The 22720-nt window shown below is 54.0% G+C and overlaps 1 protein-coding gene across 1 annotated transcript in view; it reads left to right on the top strand.

Moving 5' to 3' along the window:
• RRP1B (ribosomal RNA processing 1B) overlaps window positions 1-22468 on the top strand; it is a 26136-nt gene extending 3668 nt beyond the window's left edge. Inside the window, exons 4-18 of the mRNA XM_025050196.1 lie at window positions 4343-4425; window positions 5801-5858; window positions 7040-7125; window positions 7472-7533; window positions 7898-8027; window positions 8966-9030; window positions 9482-9663; window positions 11393-11487; window positions 12064-12161; window positions 13242-13261; window positions 14034-14162; window positions 14677-15398; window positions 17671-17919; window positions 18950-19013; window positions 19806-22468. Of these exons, the coding sequence (XP_024905964.1) occupies window positions 4343-4425; window positions 5801-5858; window positions 7040-7125; window positions 7472-7533; window positions 7898-8027; window positions 8966-9030; window positions 9482-9663; window positions 11393-11487; window positions 12064-12161; window positions 13242-13261; window positions 14034-14162; window positions 14677-15398; window positions 17671-17919; window positions 18950-19013; window positions 19806-19999 (2237 nt within the window). The 3' untranslated portion in view covers window positions 20000-22468. The remainder of the gene's footprint in view (window positions 1-4342; window positions 4426-5800; window positions 5859-7039; window positions 7126-7471; window positions 7534-7897; window positions 8028-8965; window positions 9031-9481; window positions 9664-11392; window positions 11488-12063; window positions 12162-13241; window positions 13262-14033; window positions 14163-14676; window positions 15399-17670; window positions 17920-18949; window positions 19014-19805) is intronic.
• Window positions 22469-22720: the final 252 nt, after the last annotated feature.

The raw sequence follows: 22720 nt of genomic DNA, 5'->3' as shown, positions 1-22720 counted from the left end.
CATCCCCTACGCGACTCCTTAGTGCTTCATCAGCAGCAGACATTTTTGGGCCCTGGCATACAGCACCCCATCTCTCGCCTCTCTGTCTTTGCTTCTGTTCACACTGAGAAACCTCCCACCCTGAATCCACTGCCAGTATTCAGTGCAGCGTCACGTTCCCTATCGACTCACCCAGCCCCTCTAGGATTCTGAGATATCCCGTTTGTCTCTGTTGTAACACTTGGCTACATTGTTCGTTAGTTATCTGTTAACATGCCACTCTTCCCCCAAAGCACTGTGAGCTTCTGTCTTAGCTGGCAATGGAAGCGCGTCCAGGCAGACAGAGGCCTGGCTGTGTGCGAGAGCAGGAGAGAGCACCGATGCAGTACCTGCGGGCTGAGCCAGCCAGACAGCCTGTGGCCCAGACCCCGTCGGTGAGCAGGGCCAGGACCTGGAACACTGGCGCAGGGGCATGAGGCCGCTGGGTGCCCGGCAGTGCCCGGCACACTCAGAGTTCCTTGCCTCATATCTCTCGTTCAACACTGTATCCACACTGCAGAGTGATAGTAAGTGCAAAGCGACTGTCAGAAACAGGGCTGATGGGACATAATGAACAAGATCTCAGCCACAACTGTGCTCCATGAAAATAGAAATACAAGTTTGGAAATAACTTGGCCTGACATTTGAATCACATTGACAGGCTCAAATTTTTTCATGTCTTGTCTTAGGCATAGTAAAGGGAATCTGAAATTTTTCTCTTCTTGGTATGTAAAACTGTCTACCAGCGGCACATATATATAGCTTTGGGGTTTCAAAAACAAATAAGAAATCTTGGTCCTGCCGAAGGCGGCTAAGTGCTGCCCTGGTGCTTTATCTGTCATGTTGCGAAGTCGCTGCCATGGGATGCTCGCCGCCCGTGGTTCTACTCAGGAGGCGCACTCGTCCTTATGCATTCATTCGTGGACGGGGCATTCACGAATGGAGTGCCTACTGCAGTGTGCACTGTTGTCAGCACCGGTGACACAGCAGTGCCCAAAACAGACAAAAATCCCCACTCGTTTTAACAGTTCTGCAACTTTAACATCTTAAAATTAGAATATATCTTAACGTGAACCTCGTGACGGTTTCGTTTGCATTTTTTTTTCTTTTGGTGGCACATAAAATAACAGTACATCTTACAGTTGTTGGGGCTTAGGTTCATTGGCAGTAACGGGGAAAATAAAGTGTTTTTTCTTACTAACAGAGGCTTAGGCGTCTCTGGACCCAACAGTTATTATAAATAACTAGGAGCCTCGGCTGTTCTGACACCAGTGTGGGTTTGAATATAACATTCAACCCCACCAGAAACGGCTCTCGTGCTCATCGAGGCGAGAGCAGGTGGATTTCTCATTTGAAAGCTTCTTGGTATTTCCTGTGTCCACGTCTCACTTTCATTTCGCCTCGCTCGTTCTGAAATAAGTCTACGTTGTTGTCAGAAACAGCTGTATTAAGTGTAGGAACTCAGAAGAAAAGACAGGTCAGGAGGCAATTGTGGGACGAAGCTACTGCAGATACGTACTTCGTTTGCAGAGTTTTGAAAGAAATTAAATAATGAAAATCTGTTTGGCTTTCAATGTTTCAAAAATTGGTAACTTGTTTTTACCAGCTCAGTTCCTGGGTGAAAATAAGTCATGTTTATACAGATATTGAAAATAGATGTTTTAAAAGAGAAAAGCGCTCGCACAGCCTGTTGGTAGAGAACACGAGACAATCGTAATAATACCCACAAATCGAACAGCGTTTTCTTCTTACAAAGCGCTTTTCACACATGCTCTTAATTTTGGCCCTGCCCGTAAACCCTGCACATGCTCTACGTGAGGGAACAGTGCTGGCAGTTAGTGACAGTTTTCGAGTACTGCACGCCTAGTTAGGAGTGCGCCGAGGCCTAGCCAGGTGTTCATTTCCACTGTGCTTTGTTGTCTCTCGTAGGGCGAGCCGGTGGGGACAGGCTTTCATGCCCAACTCTCTTTCCTGCCCACTGCCCAGGATGTACTGTCACACGGTTACTGTGTGGAAAAGTGCATGGCTTGAACCTTTGCCTGTTTCAGGCCCAGGGATACCCAGGCGTAGCCAGTCATCACTGAGAGGTGGCTCGACATGTGCGGTGCACTGGGGAAAAGCCACACACCCTGCCGTTCTCATGCGGGAAAGGCCGCAATGCAGAACGTGTAGAACACGTGGTGCCGTCACGGTTACATGCACACGGGCGTGAGTTTCAGTTTGGGCGTTTTGCTCACTGCCTCCCATGGTCTCATTCGACATGTTCCTCTGACCCCAATATTTCCTGCAAACTGGTATTAATAGTTAGATCTGATGAGATGAGGTCATTGTGGAGAAGGAAGAACTCTCTCTACACTTCTAGATTCTTCTGGTTAGTCTAATAATTAAATCGACATGCGACGCATTAGCAAATAAATAAACAAATTTAATTACATATGCACATCTGGGAACCCCACATACAAGAGGGGTTCAGAGACAGAAAGTTAAAATGAGATTTCTGAGCTAAGGATGAGGCAAGACACCTGGGGCTTCAAAGGGGAGGAGGGTCACTGTGGGACAGGACGAACAGGTGTCCGGTAACAACTAGTTTGCTCTGTCCTACAGATAGGTGAAAAAGCTTATTTCTGGTGATAAGTCTTATGAGCAAGTCCCCTGCTTTAAATTCTGTAAGAGACAGAGGAAAGTTTCTCACGAACCCACAGGGTCTCTGTCACCCTTAGCTCAAAATTGTCTGCATACCACAGAGGCGCATCTTGGGGTGACCCATTCTGAAACCCTACGTTAGTCAGCGTTTTTGTTCTTGTGAAAATACCTAACGGGCGATGCTGTGTTTTCCCTGTCACGTTGCATCCGGCATCTGACGAACAGTCGCTTGTCTTTGCCAGCTAAGGTGAATCGGGGGGTTGGGGTGGTGTGGGTCTGATCTAGCCATTTTCGGGTTCCTCAGTAATTTTTCACCTAACGTTTTCTCAGCCATTGATAACCTCTGCGCAGACCCACGAGTCATTCATCTCAACGTAAATGAATATAAGCGCAGGTTCCTATGACAAGCTCGGCGCTGATGGAACTTATCGCTCACACTGTCGTCGTGTTGTGTTCACGGGAGGAAGCTCCCCAGATGTGACTTGTTTGTGATAAAAGGGGTAGAAAATCAATTGGTCCATTGTTTGCCCGGCTTCTAAAGGAAATGCACATTAATGAACGAATTTTACTGCGGTTGCTGGTATGTTGGTTTTAAGTGAGAACTTCTCACCGAGAATCAAAATGCGCTATAATAATACTGTTGCTATAAGAAAAGTTTTGAACTTGGAAATCAGCACCTGTAAAGGTCTAAAGCTCACTCTGAATCCACTAAATAAACTTCAGTCCATCAAAAGGATCTGTTTGTTACTTTTTAATTGTCTTTTTGGAGTACTTGAGATCACATCGATTCCAGATATATACTTGTTAACATTCAGCCTGTCATCTCATGTTGGTGCTTCAAGAGTTTTCCGAGTACCTCCTCGTGAATGTTAATAACAACTGTTTGGAAGATGCATTAAGACTTGAGGGTTCTGTTTGTTCTCCACAGGCTTGGAGCCTCCAAGAGTGTACATTTACCTGATTTTATCACTCCTTATGTCACTCAGCAATTATTCCATGACACCTGGGGTCGACCCAGGAGAATAGAAGACTGCGTGACTTGTGGTCTGGTCGTAGGTGGTACAGGCAGAGGTAGAAAGCTTACATAATGAGTCAGAACAAGGCTAACCAAGGTGGTGCCACTTAAACAAGACTAAAATCGCCCAGTTAATGAAAACTGACGGGAGGGAAGGAGATCAGGGTACAACCAAGCGTGGCCTCACAGTAAGATCCTTAAAAGGGTCACCCTAGCAAAACTGTCCCAAAGCTTTGCCAGTTTCCCCAGGGCCAGTTGTGTGGGACCTAAACCAATTCTGCATCTTTTGTCAGATTTGTAATTTTACTTTGCAAGACCAATGAAAATGGTGTGCAGGACGAGATGCTAGTTTATGCACTGGGGGGAGCTCGTTTTACAAATGACCACTCCATTAGTTCTTGTGATGACATTTGCTTCCTTACGTTACTTGGATAATGAGCACATGCCACCACTACTACCTGCCCCATAGCTGGTAAAACTGCATGATTTATACGTGTTTGTTTTGTAATGGAGGAAACGCATGCTTCAGATTAAAAAAGACGTTTGCAGGTAAAAGAATGAAAATGTATGTGGTATTATTTTCACTGCTTAGATGGCAACTCTAAACTTTCAAGAAGGAAATACGAGGACTCTAAAGTAAGGTTTATGTGCTATTTTGCCCTCCAGGAGGTTTCAGCCAAGAAGAACTTCTAAAAATATGGAAAGGGCTCTTCTATTGCATGTGGGTGCAGGATGAACCCCTTCTACAGGTAACATGCCGTTCCTTTTGTCATGTTCTGGATTTGGGGCATAGATGGGCTAAAGAGACTTGCTCGTTTTATGCTGATCGGTCCCTAATGTGCCCAAACTGAAAAGCATTGCTTCAAGGACTCCGCCTCACCTCTTGTCATACAGAAAGGTGCTTTGGTGCAGTGTCCAAGCGTCAGGGTTAACTATCTCTTCAAATAAGGAAGGATGCGCAGACAGTAAAGACTTTGTATCTCCCCGTCACACTTTCATAGTTCCGCGGTAGGTTTTCTGCAGTTTCCGCTTCATTTTCTGTCATTTGTGTTCCACAGTGTCGTGGCGCTAGTGTAAGATCCTGCAAGCGACCCGGGGCTGGGCGGCCACCTTGCTGGGGTCAGGGTCTCCGTAGGGCAAGAGGCGGCCGCCATCTGATGCCCTCGGCGCGGATGTGCATGTGCTCCTGGACCCATCCTGTCCACAGAGCACTCTGGTCCCCGTGACCGTGATCATTTCAGAAAATGGTCTTCACCGTTAAGCTTTGTTCTGATGCGTAGAAGCAGAGTAAGGGGGTACGCTCTGCACCCCTCCGATGGATAAACGTCATGGGTGGAATTTACTTGGCCGGGTTTTAATGCACGGCTCTGCCACCTCCCCCGAGCCACGTCACAACTCACTCTGACTTATCGCTTTTCCTCCGCCGAACATATTTTGAGTAGGATAGCAGAGCAAAATATTTTTAAACTACATTCAGAAGAGAAAACCAACAGCTTTGGCAGAGGAAGAAACATAAACAGGAACACTTTCAACTCTGGGACTGTCTTTGAAATGGGCGAGGAAGGCTGGCGGGGGAGTGCGGGCGCTGCTGGAGGGGCCTCTTCTTCCGGAACTTGGGACAGCACCTCGTCCACACTCCCCAGGGGGATTCTCCCCGCCAGTGAGCTGCCGCATCTGCGCAGGACGTGCCCTTCCCATGGCGCTTTTGCCCAGGACAGAGCCTGCCACCGAAGCCTGTCCCTGAGCAGGCCGGGGACAAGGCCTTCCACTTCCACGCTCGGGCTCCAGGGTATGCGGGTCCCCAGGTCTCACTGCCGGTGACAGCCCCCTGCTGCGGTATCTGTTTGCATTACTGGGAGGATTAGGATAACATCACAATTTTTAAAGTTATTTCTTCTGCAGGTTTTAACAGATAACTAGAGATACTTTTCTAAATATGCAGCTTAAACAAACCTTAGAGGCATATTAAGTGGGACAAGAGTCCATAGAAATTGCGGGTTTCACCTTTGGTAAAATTCAGATCTTCACACGCACACTTCTGAGTGGAGGTGACGGTGTCGCAGAGGGGCAGGGCGGCGCGGCGCGGCGTGTAACCCACTGCTTCTCCCCCCCGCGTCTGTGTAGGAGGAGCTCGCGCGCACCATCTCCCAGCTCATCCATGTCGTCAACACCCCGGAGGCCCGTAAGTCCTGCGGTTGTCGTGACCCCTGTTCGTCAGGCTCGGTGACGTGCCTGGGAGACCCAGTCCTTGTTCCTTCTCTCTCCCCCAAGGTGCCACCTTCCAGTGGGCTAGTTTAACGTGAACCTGGGGCTCCCAGTGTGTAGGTGTCAGGCGATAGGCCGTTCCTGGGGGAAAGCGAGGATGAACTTAGACACTGACTCTGTGACAGCGTGAAGGAGGCGTCTTGGGGGGTAGCTTATCTGACGTCTCAGAGGTTTCCACAGAATGTCTTAAGAGACACTAACCCTCCCAGAACCTCCAGATTCTATTACTGACACGCAGAGAAGCTGTGCATGCGGCGTTTGCAGTCGTCTGGGGGCCAGGTTCATCCTTGAGACTGGAGCCATTTTAAGGTCGTCGCTGTTAAACTGTGAAGTGACCCCTCTTTGCTAGAATGAATGAGCAAGGGGAGAAGCTGTCTCTGGGGCAGTTAGGATCTGGTCACTCATAGAGGACGGAAGGGACAGCAGAGTGAGTTTGGTGTGCTCGCCTCTCCTGGGAGCAGAGCCGCCCTAGGTACTCCCATCCGTGGTCCCTGCACTGGGCCAGGTTCCCGCTGACGCCCGACACACGGTCCCACACGTGGAATGTAGTGTGGGTCTTCATACGTCGAGAAAGACTCACACAGAAGAAGCAAAGCAAAAAATATCAGACCAAAGTGACTTTTGGACCAAAAAAGTGCTAGTTTCGTGGTTCAGAAAAGAAAAGTAGAATGTTTTGTTATAGCTCACCCAAGTTGACACTGGACATGGAACAGAGCTGGGCTTCTATGTGGGCCATCCAAGGTCCATCAGAATTACTGGCTTCGGAGCGTTAGGTGTAGGCGGGTGGGAAGGGCCGGCAGACGTGGCTCAGAAAATCTCAGATTTCAGTAGAAACGTGGCTTTGCCGTGGATAAAGAAAAATGCTCCCGAGAGCCCTCTAGTTGAGCATGAAGATGTTGCCAGCCTTCCTGTTACTAGAGTATGCTCTTACTTAAAGGTAAATGAAATTATCAAGCATGTTTTCTTAGAAGGATTCTTAGGAGTGCATAGTGAATGCTGCTAGTTTGCACGTCTTCGTTGCTCTCCGGCGGCGTGGTGCCCCGTGCACCTGCCCGTGCACCTGGAAAGCACGTGCTAGAAGCCTTTTGTTCACCGCAGAGCACCTGTTCGTTCAGACCTTCTGGCAGACCATGAACCGCGAGTGGACGGGCATTGACCAGCTGCGCCTGGACAAGTACTGCATGGTGAGGCCGCGCCCGCGTCCCGTTTGCCTGGGCAGCTCGGTGAGGGGGGGCGGTCATCTGAAAGCCACGGCAGGCTTGCCCGCGGAGCACAGTGCGGTCCTGGCGTTGGGGGGGCGCGGCGGACAGCCTGCGAGCGTGTGCACGAAGACCTTTGCTCTGTCTCTTCCAGACGTTGGGGATGCACGTGGGGATCTTGGGTTAGCATTTTATGATCTAGAATTAAGTCTGATTACTGCGGATGTTTTTTCGCTCTGGGGTCCAGGCCACACCAGTGGCCTTGGTCTCCTCGTTCTGCTAAGCCGATCAGTCCTCCTCTCCCTTTGTAACACAAGTCGTCTGTCCTTAGCTGATCCGTCTGGTCCTGAGGCAGTGCTTTGAAGTTCTGAAGCGGGACGGCTGGGAAGAAAGGTTGGTACTGTTTGGACTGGCGGTCGGTGGCCTTAAAACCTGCAGTGCGATAGTGTGCTCTCCAAGCCTGCAGTCAGTCGACACGTACGACTTGCCTCCCGCTCTGCTGAGTGTCCCTCCGCCCAGAGGACCTGAAGCCCAGTGGAGGAACACGAGAGCTGCACCCACGTGGCAGGCCGCAGCGCACACCGCGTCCCGCGGTCGCCTCTCTCCCTGTCGGCCGCGGCGGCTCGTGCTGCAGCGCACACCATGTGCCACGCCCCCGCCGAGGGGAGGACAGGGTCGGCCACACCACGTGCCACGTCCCCACCGCAGGGACAGGGTCGGCGCCGTGCCCACGCACCTACACGTGTCATTTCCTCAGCCGCATCACGCGCTTCCTCGACGTGTTGATGAAGGAGGTCCTGCACCCTGAGAGTCGGTCTCCCGATGGGGTCAAGTTCCACTGCATCGACGTTTATCTGGATGAACTGTCCAAAGTGGGCGGGAAAGAGGTGAGTGATGTGTCGTCCCACCAGCTGCTGGGACTCAGGGCGGGGGGGACAGGGCTTCAGCGGCTCTGCAGACAGCCTGTGCGCTGGGAGCGGGAGGCCGAGGCTGGCACTGTGTCACCAGCCGTAGTAGAGCATGAATCGGGTCAACCTGTCATTTGACATAGTCCTTTTCCTTCAGATTGTGTCCTAAGCAGCTGATGGGACATGGGCATGGACGTGCACTAAGGGTGTGCAGGAAGTCTCATGAAACAGAATTGACAGCCACCTGCACAGTCCAGGAGAGAATTCGGCCACCTGAGGAAATGCTCAGGACAGAGTTTTGAAAAGCGGGGGGCAGGAGGGGCAGTGGCCGAAGCATGCACGGCGTGCCCTTGTAAGGACACACTCCTGTGTGACTAGGCAGGGCTGGCAAGGGGACTGTGCTTCAGTGTGCACGTGCTCATCTGAATTTCAGAGATCGTGAGACGGCGTGCCCTTGTAAGGACACACTCCTGTGTGACCAGGCAGGGCTGGCAAGGGGACTGTGCTTCAGCGTCACGTGCTCATCTGAATTTCAGAGATCGTGATCAATTTTACTTTTCTCTTTCACAAGTATTCTGTGGTAAACGTGTTTTTTTAACTAAAAGAAAGTATAAACGTTATATTAACAAAACAATTCCTTCCTCTCAGTGTCTGGTGGGCGTGTACAGCAGCGCTGGTGGGAGCGGGTGGGGTCTCCGGTCCCTGCATTAGGTGCCCAGGAGCTGGAGGACAGCGTGGTCTGTCGCCACGCCCGGCGGTCCATGCAGAGCACCCTGGGCACTGTGAGACCAGTGTCTTCAGCCTGACTCGACCCGTGTGAGAAAAGCAGATATTTCTCAAGGACGCCTCACGAAGGAAAAAGCCTTTCTTTTCCCTTATTTATTTATTTTCTTTCCTGTTTTATTTCTGAATTATAGCTTCTGGCAGACCAGAATCTCAAGTTTATCGATCCATTCTGCAAAATTGTTGCCAAGACTAAAGAGTAAGTGATTCATATATCTGCACTGCTTCATTTGGCACCTGCCGGGGGGCCCTGGGGTGGCTTCGTGCTGGCAGCGTGGTGGAGCGAGAGGCCTAGCTGGCCGTCCGGCGCCGGGAGCGGCCGCGTGCTTCTTCCCGTTGGCAGAACACTGGGAGATCAGCGTCGCAGCTGGGCCCTTCCGGCTTCGCGGTTTGACCCAGAGTCCCATCTGCTGTCGGTCCCACTGCTTCCATCACAGAGCCTTGGCTGGCTCCCGGCAGCTCCCGATGATTGGCATGGAGGTGTGGTTGGGGGTGCAGGTGCTGCTGCCCCGTTGATCGGCCCCACCGGGCGCTAGGCGGCTGACGCTGCAGGTGCGGTGACTGTCCCCTTATCACTCTGCTGCGCCGTCAGGGCTGAGGTCCAGACTGCCAGTCTGATCCCACCCTCTCTGCTGTACCGCCCCCCCCAGCCACACCCTGGTGCAGACCATAGCGAAGGCCGTTTTCGAAGTCATCGTAGATCAGTCTCCCTTCGTACCTGAAGAGACAGTGGAGGAACAGGAAGCTCTGGTGGCGGACAGCAACCTTTTTGAAGAAGGGACATCTGAAAGGGAAGTGACATGGAAAACACCATTCAGTAAAAAGAAGACAGGTACGAGGATTCCCTTGACTAGTCTTTCTCTTTTTAGGTGAAGTCCTCATCCCACATTCCAAAATGCTTTCCAACATGTTTGCTCGGGTCTCACTGACCCTAACCTAGACTTTGGCAGAGGTGGCTTTGCCGTGGACGCCACCTGAGGACGGACCAGACGTGGATTCAAAGCGCTGTCTGTCCGGGGCCCCGGGGGATGCGCCGAGGTCTCGGCGTGCTCCCCACCCGCTAGTCTGCCTCCCTGGGCGGCGGGACGTTCGCCGAGGCCTTTCTGGTCATTGCCATTTCTTTGGGTTTTGTCGTCTTTGGTGTGTTTGCTCTTTGGATGTGTCCAAACGTCTTGACGTGGACTCAGGTCCGTGGCGGGTCCTGGACATGAGGCTGATGGACACTTGCCTTTCTGATCTCGGAGAGCCCTCAGGGCCCTCTCTCTCCAGGCGTGTAAGTGCCCACCGTGGGCTGTCTGCTCTCCGCACCGCTTCACCTGCATGCATTTGCTGGACCGCGTGCACTTAGAGTCGCAGGCCCATCAAAGCTGACAGTGGCATCTCAGTGCCCAGCGGGAGGTAAAATGGTCGGTGTCCCCACAGTTTTGAATGTTACGTAGCCAGTGAAAAGGAAAGTTTTCAAAAGCTAATGACCGGGGGAAATGCAGTGGTTTTTAAAGCAGGACACAGAACTCGGCACAGGAGGCTCCTGGTCGGTGTTAGCACTCATGTCGCCTTGAACACTCTGGAAGGACTTGAGTCACGTTCACAGCCCCCCTCGCGGGGCGTGATCCTGGGTGATTTCTGCTTCTGTTTCCTTTGTTCTCTCGTCTGGTTTTCTCAATTGTCTACATTGAGCACACGTTATTTTTTAATCAGTAAAAAGAGAAGAAGAAACATTTTAATTTGAAATTCCGCATAGGAACTGGGTTAACTAAAAACCCTGAGCAAATTTTGTGTGGTTGTGGCATTTGTCTCTGGATCCCCGCTCCTGGCCACGTTTCTGTCTAAACCGGAGATGTCTCGCTGTTGGGGACTTCCAGAGTTCCCTCCCAGTGCCCTTTGCCAGACGAGTCCTGCTCTGCCTTCTCTGGCTGTGCCCCGAGGCCGTGCCGCTCGTGAGCCCGCAGGATTCCAGAGACAGTATGAGATTGAAGTTGTGAGTTTTCGTTAGTAATTTTTATCTGCTTTTCCATGGGCTTTAGTGCTCTTTGAATTGTTTTTGAGTATTAAGAGTTACATTCAGTTTTATTTTGTTACTATTAGTTTCCAGCATCCGGTGCCCTGGTTAGACATTTAAGTAGTTTACGGAGTGATCCCCGTTGCCTTAACTTTAACGCGTGTTTCCTGGGGCCACCGCAGGAAGTTAGTGCACCACCGACCGCTTTTACCGCGGCCCCACCCGGTCTGCAAGGAGGGGCAGAGCCGCACGGTGCCTGTCCCGCTGCCGAGCCCCCGCCGGGAGCGCTCCGTCCTCCGCCGACCGCGTGTGCCACATGGTGCTGGGGGCTTTCTGGTAGCATTGAAAGGCAGAATGTGCGATTGCTCCCAGATTTTTTTTTCACTTCCAGGGGCCGAAAAACCATCAAAATATCTTCGGGAAATTACAAATATGTCTGCAGGGTTTTTCTCTTTAAAGAAATTTTCTTTTCCACTGAGAGACACCTACTTAGACGGCAGCTCCTTTGGAACTAGTTGTTGCCGTGTAATTGAAGAATTTGTCTTTCGATGTGTTTCGATAGCACTGGGCAAATGTCACTCCAAAAAAGACGGAATCGGTGATGAGGGCGAGAGAGACGGCGGCGGAAGCTTGGAAGATGCTGGGCCGCTTCTCCAGGTTGGTGACAGTCATTGCTTTTCATAGAATACAGGTTTACTGTGGAGCAGCCTGACTGGTTGGGAATTAGGGTCAGTGCTAATCCCTTCTGTCTCCAACGTCACCTTCCTAAGGAGCTTATTGGAGACAAAGGCATTTAAATATGATGGAACTTTAAAAGATGTCAGTCTTCACTTCGGCTTGAATTGCTAAGACCTGTTCTACACCGTACAGCAAAGCCAGCTCAGCGATACTTTTCAAGTGAGGGCAGTTTGCTGTTACCAGATGCAGGTTGGACAACTGGATTAAATTTACAAAGGAGCACCCCCCAGTAAATTTTAGATGGTATATTTTACCCCCCTTTTTTTTTTTTAAGGAAGAGGAATTACAACTCACTTCTAGGAAAAAAAACGGGATGGGTTTTTCAAAGATCTTGCTTAAGCCTTTGGTTGCTAAGTCTTAGCACGTGCCGCGCAGACGGTCCTCTGCGGAGTGCCGCCAGCGGCCCAGACCGCGGGCTGCTGTCACCGGCGGACATGCATTTCCGAGTCAGGTGGTGACTGCCACAGGTTGACGTTCATTTTTTTTCTCACGTAGTTTGACTATAAGGCCGTTGCTGACCGACTCCTGGAGATAACCAACAGAAGAAACATCCCTCCCTTCAACAAGAAACGTCTCTCCAAACTAATCAAAAAGTAAGTGATCAGGCGAGAGGCTGTCACTTGATTCTCATTCACGTTCAGGTCCAGCCCTGTCATTCATCTCGCGGTGTAGGATGAGCTATCACCATGTTCATTACCTTTTTTTGGTCCTTTAATGGTTCCATTTATAGCAATGCAGTATACACGTGTAAACTGAAGTGTTTAATGATGACAGCTGCTTGCCAGCCCCTCAGGTTCCAGTCGTCAGATGCAGCCACGCCCATACTTAGCTGTTTGATAACGATGTAGACAGTTTGTTGGTGACATCTAAAATTATTAGATGAAGGAATTGCAGTGTAAACGTACTGCCGAGCTGTCCTGTCGGCACACTGGAGACGGGTGGGGGTATAGCCATTTGTCTGTCCCCCACCTCCTGGCATGGAGACTCTGTAGTCGGTGACGTTAGGCCTGGACCCATAAGCCACCGCAGAGCCCTGTGGCCCGTTGTGATTGGCAGTATGCAGCAGCTGACTTTCATCCCACCGCCTTGAGCGGACGCTGTTCTGGGCACTTTACGTAAATTATTTCATGTTAAGAAAAGCCCCTTAGTCCAGAGGACTTAAGATGCTTCTGTAATTTCCCCTTTGGACACATGGGTTAACTCGGGCACAGAGAAGGTCACTGGCTCGCCCCAGGTCGCAGCTGCCCGACACGGAGCTGGGCTCAGACCCCTGTCCGCTCCCCCAGGGCTCTGCCCCCGAGTCCGCACACCTCCCACACTTCCCTCACGTCCCGGTGCACCAGACCGCGTAGAGCAGAGCGGCGCTGGCGCCCGCCCACCTGGCAGGTAGACGGAGCACCGTGTCCCCGAGAAACGGAGACAGGAGGGAAACAGGGCTTCTCCGGCTTTGTCGACAGGCTCCTTAGATCAGCATGTCCTGGAGGACACGGGGACACTGAGGGCGACTCTGCCCTTCGTCTTTGGCCTTTGCGTCACACGTCACACCACCTCTTCAGCCTCTCCTTTTAGAAGGAAAAGCCAGGGAATTAACAAATACCACGTTCTGAAAGTTTCGCACGGTGGTTCTAGGAGACAGGCGGGGCCTCTCTATAGACTTCTGTTTTCTTTTTCAGATTCCAAGATCTGTCTGAAGGTGAGGAAAGTCAGGGTTAGAATCGATGATGTTCTCCCTGACTAGGACCCCACCGAGGGCATTGGTAGCACCTATTCCAAAGCACGGTGGGAAGACGATCGAAAATGCAAGCAAGAGCAGCCTTCGCCTCTGCAAGTCATCAGTCACACCGCTTGCTGCCCAGCTGATGAGAGGCCCCGGGAGGAGCCAGCGTGGGGCCTTCCCTAGCCCTCCCTCCCCTGGGACCCACACTGAGCCACATACACGGCTGTCCTCTCTGCCAGGGCCAGGGCAGCCCCAGGGAGCGAGGAGGGGCTATCGTTTTAACAAGAAGTGTTTCTATTGGTCTAGAAGGTTCCAGACTGACCCTTTATGAAGAACAATTGGTCTCTCAGGTCCCTTTTACTTGCAGTTATGATCACTCATCCCCAAGAAAAAGCTGCTGTCCGTGAACTTGGTTACATTTGAGCAAATTGACAGGCCCACTGCCCCCCGACCCTGGGCCCCTGGGGTGCTTGGAACCAGGGTGTTCGGACCTGGTTGGTTGGCAGGTGGAGATGGCATGGCCAAGCCCCTGAGGTTGAGCCAGAGACGATGTCACCCAAGATAGTCCCTTGGCTTGCGAGCATACCACAAAGTTGTGTTAAGTGTAATATTCCTGTGTCAGCAGCTTTGAGGTTCGGGTTGGAGAAGTAACGAGGAGCAGTGATGAGTCCGAAATTGATACGAGGCCCCTGGGGACAGTTGTGAGGGTCTCAGAGAGCTGACTTCATGTGGCTTTGATCTCCAGCAGGCAGTATACCTCAACTCAGATTTGCTGAGGACATTTCCACTGATGAAGACTGCCAGACCCTCAGTCAAGGAAGGCATAAGAAGAAAGGAAATAAACTTCTAGAGAAAACCAACGTGGAGAGACAGAAAGGTGAGATACAAGCAGAGCCGTCGTGAGGACCTGAGCCAGCGTCTGATGGGTCACTACCGAGCAGCAGCTCTCGCTTTTCATAGCTGAAAGTAAGGGTGGTTCCAAGTGTTGGGTTTTCTGCGGCACCTGTGTTCCCTAAGCAGAAGGCATTTATTTGCCCCGGAGGCATCTTTGAGCACGCGGGCGAGGATGTAGAGATGCTGGAACACGGCCCCGTGGAGCATTTGTTAGATGACCACCTGGCTCTGGGGGTTTCGCTTTGGGCGTGAAATGCATATTTCAGATGCATTTATGTCGAAAGAGCCTTTAGGAAGGTTTCTAATTACAGTTGGGAAAGGGGAAAAATGGGACCAAGTGAGAGCCGGCGGGGCTCGGCGGCGTCCAGGGGGACCACCGCCGCCGGTGGTGAGCGCGGGCGAGGCGTCCCAGCCATTCATGGAGCCCGGATCCCCTGCGGGACCTGCTGTCCGCGTGGCGCTGGCACGCCTGTTGACTGGTTTGCGTGTCGTCGTAGGAAACAAGGTGTCTCCTGCTGAGGAAGCAGAACGCGAGGGCCGCGTTCAGAAGAGGAGAAGGAGAAAGAAGAAGAGCCCCCTCCCGCCTGAGCGCTTCGGGTCAGGGGTCAGAGCCGTGCCGCCAGAACAGAACGGGGGCAGCGAGCCAGACGCAGGTTCGGGAAGGGCCCAGAAGCCGGGTGCGGTGGTGCTGGGGGCGGCCGCGCCCTGCCCCCAGGAGCTGAGCCGCTGGGGGCACCCCCCCACGCACAGTAGGAGGAAACGGCCCCGGAAGAGGAGCCCAAGGGGCCAGGGAGAGAGTGCGGAGTCAGCAGCGTCACCTCTGGAGGACTCGTCCCAAGGCGGCCCCGACAGTGGTCACACTCAGGCGCCTGCCCCCCAAGCTCCTCCGGCCGGTGGAGCCCCAGCCCTGAAGCGGAAGCGGAAACTTGGGGCTCCCCTGGTCAATGGCGGCGGCCCACCCACACCAGCCTGGCCCCCGCCCCAGCAGGAGGGCCCTCCAGCGAGCCCAGCAGACGGCGAGGCCTGCCCGAACCCCCTGCCCCAGAGCGGGAGACTGAAGAAGAAGAAGGCGGGGGCCGGCAGCCTTGAGCTGCACGACCCGTCCACTCAGAAAGCTGCCATCTTCAAGAAGAGAAAGAAAATGAAAGAAATGCTCAACTTGAACTTGGTAGAACGGAGCCGAGTGTTAGAATCCGAACTCACACTCGTCCAGGCTCTGGTAAGTTGACCGGGTGGGGGGACAGGGGACAGGCCAGAGGAGCACTCACAGTTCCTAACACCCTTTACCAATAAGGAAACAGACAGGTGACCCGTCTCGGTGGCCAAAACCATCAGCCACCTTCCCTCCCCCGAGCAGGCTGCTCACGCTGAGGCTCCGGAATGACCACATCGGGCTGCGAGAGCTGTCCCTCCATGCCAGGCCAGTCACGCTGCCCCGCGGTTCAAACGGCAAACAAATGTCCTTTGGATGCTGGTCTTGTTTTCCTTCGAGTCACAGCCAATCCTGGGCCCCAAATTCTCTTTTCTTCCACTTGGCTCTCTAGAGCCAGATGTGAACGAGAAGCAGGCTCTGCACCTGCTTTTCAGACCCCCACCCCGGGGGCGCAGTGCGTAGGCACCCCTCGTCACCACGGGTTGGCAGATGTTCCACCGGTGCCCGGCCCCACCTGCTCTGTGCACACCGCCTGGGCCGCTTCCATCAGGGGCAGAGACGATGGGTGTGACAGAGACCTTGTGGCCCTCCAAGCCAAAAGCACGTCCACCCTGGCCCTGCGCGACAGGCTTGTGGACCCCGTCCAGCATGTGTGTTCACGTGTGCTGCTTCACAGTGGCGACACTGACCCGTCTTCACGGCAGCTCATGGGCCTGGGCAGGCGCCGCTCTGGGCCTCTGACAGCTCATCCGAGCGGCTAGGTAGCTAGCTTCTGGTCAGTAAAAGTCCTAGCTGGGGAAACAGGTCACTCCCCTGGGATTCAGGGAGGCCGCTCTAACTCCAGACATTTTCCTGATGAGCTGTGGCTCCTGTGGCACCTTCCCTTGGCTCGCAGCCTCTGCCCTTCACGCACTGGCCATTTGATGCTCTTTCTTCGCTAAGAATATCAGAGAATTCCTGTTGTGTCTTCGTTCTCAGCCTCCTGCAGCCTCTCAGAGAGGTTGGAACAGTTGCTCAGTGAGTCACAGAGTCAAGGGGGCTTTTCCTCCTGAAGGAGCTGTGTGTTTTGAGCACCTGCCAGCGGGGGTGGGAGGGCGTGCAGAAGGGGGCTCCTGGCTCTGCCCCTCGTGGCCTCTGCTCAGGGAAGGCATCAGACTTCAAGCCAGGGTCCCCGAGAACTGGCCAAAACCGCCACTGTGACGTCAACCACACTGGGTTTCTCAGACCCCAGGGTCCCAGTACCAGAGCTGGGTCTTCGCTGTGGGTGGTGGTCCTTTTAAAACACCCAGCGAACATTCTTTATCTGCCTGAAGTGGGCTCCAGAAGCTAACCAGGATGTCACACCCGATGTTTGATGCCACACCGTGGATAACCAGCGGTGTCTTTAGTCAGAAATGAGAGGAGTTAATGTCTAACACAGCCACGCACGCAGAGCAGTGTCCCAGTCAACACCCACCACCCCGATTAAATGGCGCTGAAAGATCTCTGTCCCCTAGTGACAGCTCCTTAACAGCCTCAGGCGGGCCTTTCAGGAGGAGGGGTTCCAGGAGGTGGCATTGTCACAGATGGCAGCTCCCTGCGAGTACGGCCCCTGAAGAGGTTCCCGTCGGACGAGGTGTGGAGGTGGAAGGCAGTGGCCCCGTGACCCTGACCCTGAGGAGGCCTGAGCTAGAGAGTGTGTGTGTGTGCGTGCGTGTTTGACATTTCAACAAAAAGCCTTAGAGAAAAACACAGAATCAGGACATAAGCCAAGAGAATATTTTTTGTTGAGCTATACCTGTCTGTATTTTAAGCTAAGTGTCATTACAGGAGTCAAAAAGTTAAATTTTTTCAAGTTTATAAAGTAACAATAAGTGAATTTATTGAAGGAAGAACACATCTAGACACGTAGATACACAGGTCCTCTCCATTGTTACAGCTGGGGACAGTGCCGGGTACAGTAGGGTGGGCACAGGCTGCTGGGCGGGGAGCAGGAGGCGGTCCCCACAGCCCAGGTGTGCAGTGGGCTCCCCGCAGGCACGGTGCCTCTAACCTGTGTGCAGGACAGAATCGCCTCACCATGCATTTCTCAGAATGTGTCTCTGTTCAGCACTGAACGACTCATAAGGGCTCTATAGGGCACAGGACCTGAGTTTGAAGGCAGAGAAACGGTTCTGAAACCCTCGGAGACCCCTGCCCTGGGGGCTGCGCCTGGGGGAGCAGCGCTGCTTTGCACCAAGGTCGGGCTCTGTTGGGTCTCGTCTGGGACACCGCGACCCTGTCCTGCTGCAGCTTCCTGTGTATGGGTGTGGCCCAGGTGGCTCTGTGTGTGACCCGCCCCTTGTTGCCCCTCACACAGGGGAGCCCCGGGGCGCTCAGCCCTTTGAAGAAGAAGCTGAGGGCGGAGGACGACTTCGTGAAGTTCGACACCCCCTTCTTACCAAAGCCTGTCTTCTTCAGAAAAGCCAAGAGCAGCGCCGCCACCCCGGCCGGGAGCCCCGCCGCACAGGTGCGCACGCGCGTTCCTGCCGGGCGAGCCCCATCTGCGGCGCAGGCTGGCTGTGCGGGGGGCCGGGAGTGCCCCAAGGGATCTCTCGGGGGGCTTCAGGTATGGTGAGGACGCATGCCCCGCGTCCGCGGACCGGCTGCCGCATCGTGGAATTCGTGGGAGTGGGGAGATGGGGAAGACGTGGGGAGACCTGCGCCTGTAAATCAGGACCCGGAGGGAGAGGAGGGGCAGCCACGGTGGGTGCCTGGGGCGTAGGAGTGGACGCTGTCACCACGGAAAGGGCCGTCAGCTGTGCCACATGCCGCCAGAAGGTGGGACGAGGTGCAGACCGCGCACGCGGGGCAGCTCGTCTGGGTTTGTGCCCTGGTGGAGGAGGTCTGGTGGAGCTGGGGGACAGGTGCCTGGGCTGGCCCTGCTGGGGAGACCCACAGGTGGGTGGACATTTTGAGAGTTAGGTGCTGTTCAAGTCCCCTCGACCAGCAGTGACCACTGCCTGTGCTCATCTTTACACGTGAGCTGTTCGGGGACATTTGCTGAATGGCCTTGTGCAGCCAGGTTCCCCTCGTGACATTTACACGTGAGCTGTTCGGGGACATTTGCTGAATGACTGGCCTTGTGCAGCCAGGTTCCCCTCGTGACGTGTCAGTGTTGCTAAAGCAAAAACAGTGTCAGGTGGAGTCACAGTTTATACGGAAATGTGGGGTTCTGAGAAGGACTTTGAGAAAGTGCTTCAAATGCAGAATGGGTCAGCTTCTAGAAGACTTCAGATAGGAGCCAACGTCGTTAATTTTGAGGAATCGTTAAATATTCAAATCGGTTTGGAGTCCCGGTGCACAGAATGTGCACCGAACTCCAGTCTCAGAGCTTCAGAGCCCCAGGGCAGAGGGACCCGGAGTCCTTACGGGCGGTCAGCAGTGCGCCCTGTCCTCTGACTCGGGGGTTCAGCTGTGGCGAGTTTGCTCGAGTTTGCTCTGCCTTCTTTTTGGGAGGCAGGGCCTGTGGAGCGGTGCTGGCGCTGCCCGCCACGCGAGGCTGTCACTCACTCCGGCAAACATGCCGCAGGCCCGCGGGGGTCAGGCTGCCTCGGCCACCGCTGCGTGCTCCTCTCACAGCTGGCTTTCTCCTGCAGGTCAGCAAAACGCCGCCCAGCTCCAAGAAGGTCACCTTCGGGTTAAGCAGAAACATGACTGCAGGTGGGTGTGGGCTTTGCGGCTGCAGGCCACTCCTGGGGAACGGGCGCTGACGGCCGGGGGCGGAGTCAGCCCTGGCTGAGCTGACGGGGTGGCCAGGGGACCTGCGGGGGACAGGGGGGACTCTGGAACGAGATCCTGTGGAAGGCGATGTGAAAGGCCCCTTCCCGCTGCCGCCTGCCTGGAGTACTCCGGCCACCTTGGCCTGAGCTGTGTCACAGGCTGTCGGCTGTGGCCACCTCTGTCTGAATACGGAACCACCCGGCCCAGGAGGAGGGATGGCTGACATTGGTTCGATTCACTCGTGTTGTCTTCCCAGAGGAAACTAATGTTTTTAAAAGTACGAAATGAGTTTAAGACCTGACTCTTGAGGGACAAGTTACTCTTGAGTGCATGTGTGTGTAGGGGAGGGGTTGTCAGGCCAGGGGCCTGCTCACCCCAAGGCTGTGTCCTTAGGTCGGGAGCACTAAGGGCCCAACTCCCCGAAGGAAGGGCTCCCCTGCCGCTCTGTACGCCCCGGTATCACTCCCTGTGCGTGTCCCACAAACACCCCCGCCCCACCTGGCGCTCCCCGCCCCACCTGGCGCTCCCCGCATCTGTTCGGTGGCCCTCAGGCATTGTCCTTGGAAGAGCAAGTTCATGCGTGGGAAGCAGCCTCGCTAGTGACCTCCTTTTGCTCAGAAAACCTGCCCTGCCTTGTGTCGGGACCTGGGCTGGAGACAGCACGGAGGCGGAACACTGGGCGGGCGGACGGGACAGAGATGGCTAACGTGTGGCCTTGCTTTCACCGGGCAGAATTCAAAAAGACGGACAAGAGCATCCTGGTCAGTCCCACAGGCCCCTCCCGAGTGGCCTTCAACCCTGAGCAGAAGCCCCTCCACGGAGTGCTGAAGACCCCCACGAGCTCCCCCATCAGCACGCTCCTGGGGACCAAGAAGCCACTGACCACCGCACCAAGGAGAAGGCCGACGGCCATGGACTTCTTCTAGGCCGCACAGAGTCCCCGTGTGAGGCTGACGCACTGCCCACTGCGCCAAGAGGGCCGCTAGAGTCGCTTTTTAAAGACTGCTTTTGTACAGAATGTTCTATAAATTATAACTTTTAACAGGTGGGGCCTTTTTACGGTTTTATAAATCCTCAGATGGCACCTCCGAGGGTCCGTGTGAGCCGCAGCGCCGCCACCGCTCGCGCCCCCCAGCAGGGGCGGCAGACACCACGGTGCAGGCCTTTGCTCCACACATCGTCGGTGCCTGAGCTCTCCGGGAGTCCACGCTGGCACACTGGCCACAAGTCGCAGTCCGTGCCGTCGTGGGGCGGGGGCCTGCAGTTGGGCTCCGTCAGCCGCCCGCGTCCAGGCCCTCGGTCCCGCGCGCGCCGTGCCAGGCTGGTCTCTGGTGCGCTGTTGTCTGATGGTCTTTGTTCTTTAGAGCAGGCAGGGCTTCGCCCCACATGTGGTGGCTACTGGGCACTTCACGATCAGGGGACACTTGCCAGCAAACCAGCAGTGCCATCCTCTCTACAAGTGCTCAGCTCGGGTGAGCAGAGCCCGGGGCCGTGTCCTTCCCTGTGTTCCTACCTCTCAGCTGCTGGCACGGGCAGCAGCACCCTGGTTCTCACAGGACCGCAGCCCGCCGACTCCTCCACCTACGTCATCGTGCTGTGGCTGCTCTTTATATGTGTTTGAGCCAGGGGTCTAAATAAACGACCCGCGTCTGCCAAAGCAGCCCTCCCGTCTTAGATTAGCTGCCCGTCCCTGGACATGTGGCCGCGGCAGCTGGAGACCTGCTTGAAGGCAGCAGGCAGCAGGCAGCAGGCAGCGGCCTCTAAGAATGTTTGGGCCTATTTATTTGTTCATAGTTACCTAATGTCTGAAACACCGAAGCTTGCACTTACAGATTTTATAAAGTTCTAATTCTAGTTTAAAAATCGGGGGTGGAAGGCACACAGACTTCAGTTAGAGAAACAAGTGCAAGTTTGTGCAGTGCCACCTCATCTGACCACGGACCTCATCTGGGGAGCCACATCTGCCCCCCGAGCCTCGGTGAGGGATGAGACACAGCTCAGGAAGGGCACCGGGCCAGCTTGCTCTTGAGTTCACAGTATGACAGACTGCAGACCTAAAGGAGGGGCGTGCCTTTTGCCTCAGGGGTGCCCCCTGCTCCCCCACCCCCTCTTTGCTCAGGGATTGCGGGCCTCCTGGGAGTGAAAGCCCCCCGACTGTGCAGGAGCCCCAGATTCTCACCAAAACTAGGGCCAGGCCCCGTTCTGCTCCCCAGCTGCCTTGGCGGGCGGACTCTGGCTTCGCGAAAGGGAGGTCCCCTGGGACTGCAGGGCCGGGTGGGGCTGACTGGTTCCCTTAATCACCCGGCAGGGTGGGGGTCAGGTGGGCCCAACCTCTGGGGAAGGCCCTGGTGACGGGGAAGAGGAGCCTCTTCCTTCCCACTCCGTAACAGTTTTATCACAAGCCATGGGGCAAAAGAACATGCCGTTAGCTGGTCCTCATAATGACAAGTCACGAGCGAGACAGCTTTGTCGTGCCATGGTTTCAGTGTGCTCGAGTTTGTGTCACACTTAAAAATCATTCAAAACCAAAATGATCGTATGAGTGGTCAAATATGTTTTTAAACTTTTGTTTAAAAAAAGTTTTATTATCCTTGGTCAAAATACTTTTCTAATAACTTTTATTTCAGCTTTAAAGATGGGTCTTATAGTCAAACAGGCCATGTAAGCCAATGACGTTAAGATAGCGAGATGGTCTAGGGCAAAATGGCACATCTGTCCTGCAGGCGCGTGCAGGGGCTCGTCTCGGGCGCACAGGTGTGTCTGCCGTCTCTCCTGAGGCACTGGGGGATGGCCTGTAAATGCGCCTCCTGCCTGTGGACTTGGGTCCAGAAGTGACTGAGTCTGGGATTCCGTCTGTCCGTCGGAATCTGCCCTGACCTCCTCAGTTTCAGGGATAACTTCAGTAGCTTTACTGTGGCTTATTTTTAATGCCTAAATTTTGGCTACAAAAGAGGAAAAACGATTTTTTAAAAATTCGCATTACATATGTATACACACAAGAATATGTCACATAAATGTATTTAGAATACCAGTTTTCTACGTGGTGCATGTTATTTTCTTAAGTAAAATTGCCAAGGGGACTTGGCAGTCCAGAAAAGGAAGTAATGCAAAGCTGACGATCTTAGAGTATTTTTTAGGATTTGGTATCACACTTTACAACATATCGCCCTCTCTAACTTTCACTAAATTGAAAGCACAAAGGAGAATGTGAAGCCGCCGTCAGTGCTGAAAGAAAGTGAAACTGAGCCCCTCCTTTGGTTTTTGTGTTTTCTCGGGGTTCGCCTGACTGCCAGCAAGGGCTGTCTGTCTACAGCCCGCCAGTTTGCGTTAGTGTCCGCAGGGTTTGTCAGCACTCGTCAAAGCCAAGTTCAATAAAAGAACCCTCTTTGCCCTGAGGTTTGTATGGAATGTTGAAAATGCACCTCTTCGGGAGGTGACAGTGCCGCGGCGGCCGGAAGGTGTTGGCATCAGGCTTTGCAAACACTGTCGGGGCACCTGTCCAGTCGGGCGAGGGGATGCTGGGCCCGCCGGCCCTGCTCGCTGCCAGGCCTGAAGCGTGCCGGGCCTCGGCCTGCGAGGACCAGGGAGAGGGGCGCGGCCCTGGGTGGACCCCCAGCTCATCCCGGGGACGTGGCCTCCCGCAGGTG

This window comes from Pteropus alecto, unplaced genomic scaffold (genome assembly GCF_000325575.1).
Source record: "Pteropus alecto unplaced genomic scaffold, ASM32557v1 scaffold97, whole genome shotgun sequence".
Taxonomy (NCBI): domain Eukaryota; kingdom Metazoa; phylum Chordata; class Mammalia; order Chiroptera; family Pteropodidae; genus Pteropus; species Pteropus alecto.
The sequence above is the reverse complement of the archived record's forward strand: the minus strand, read 5'-3'. Positions and strand labels throughout refer to the sequence as shown.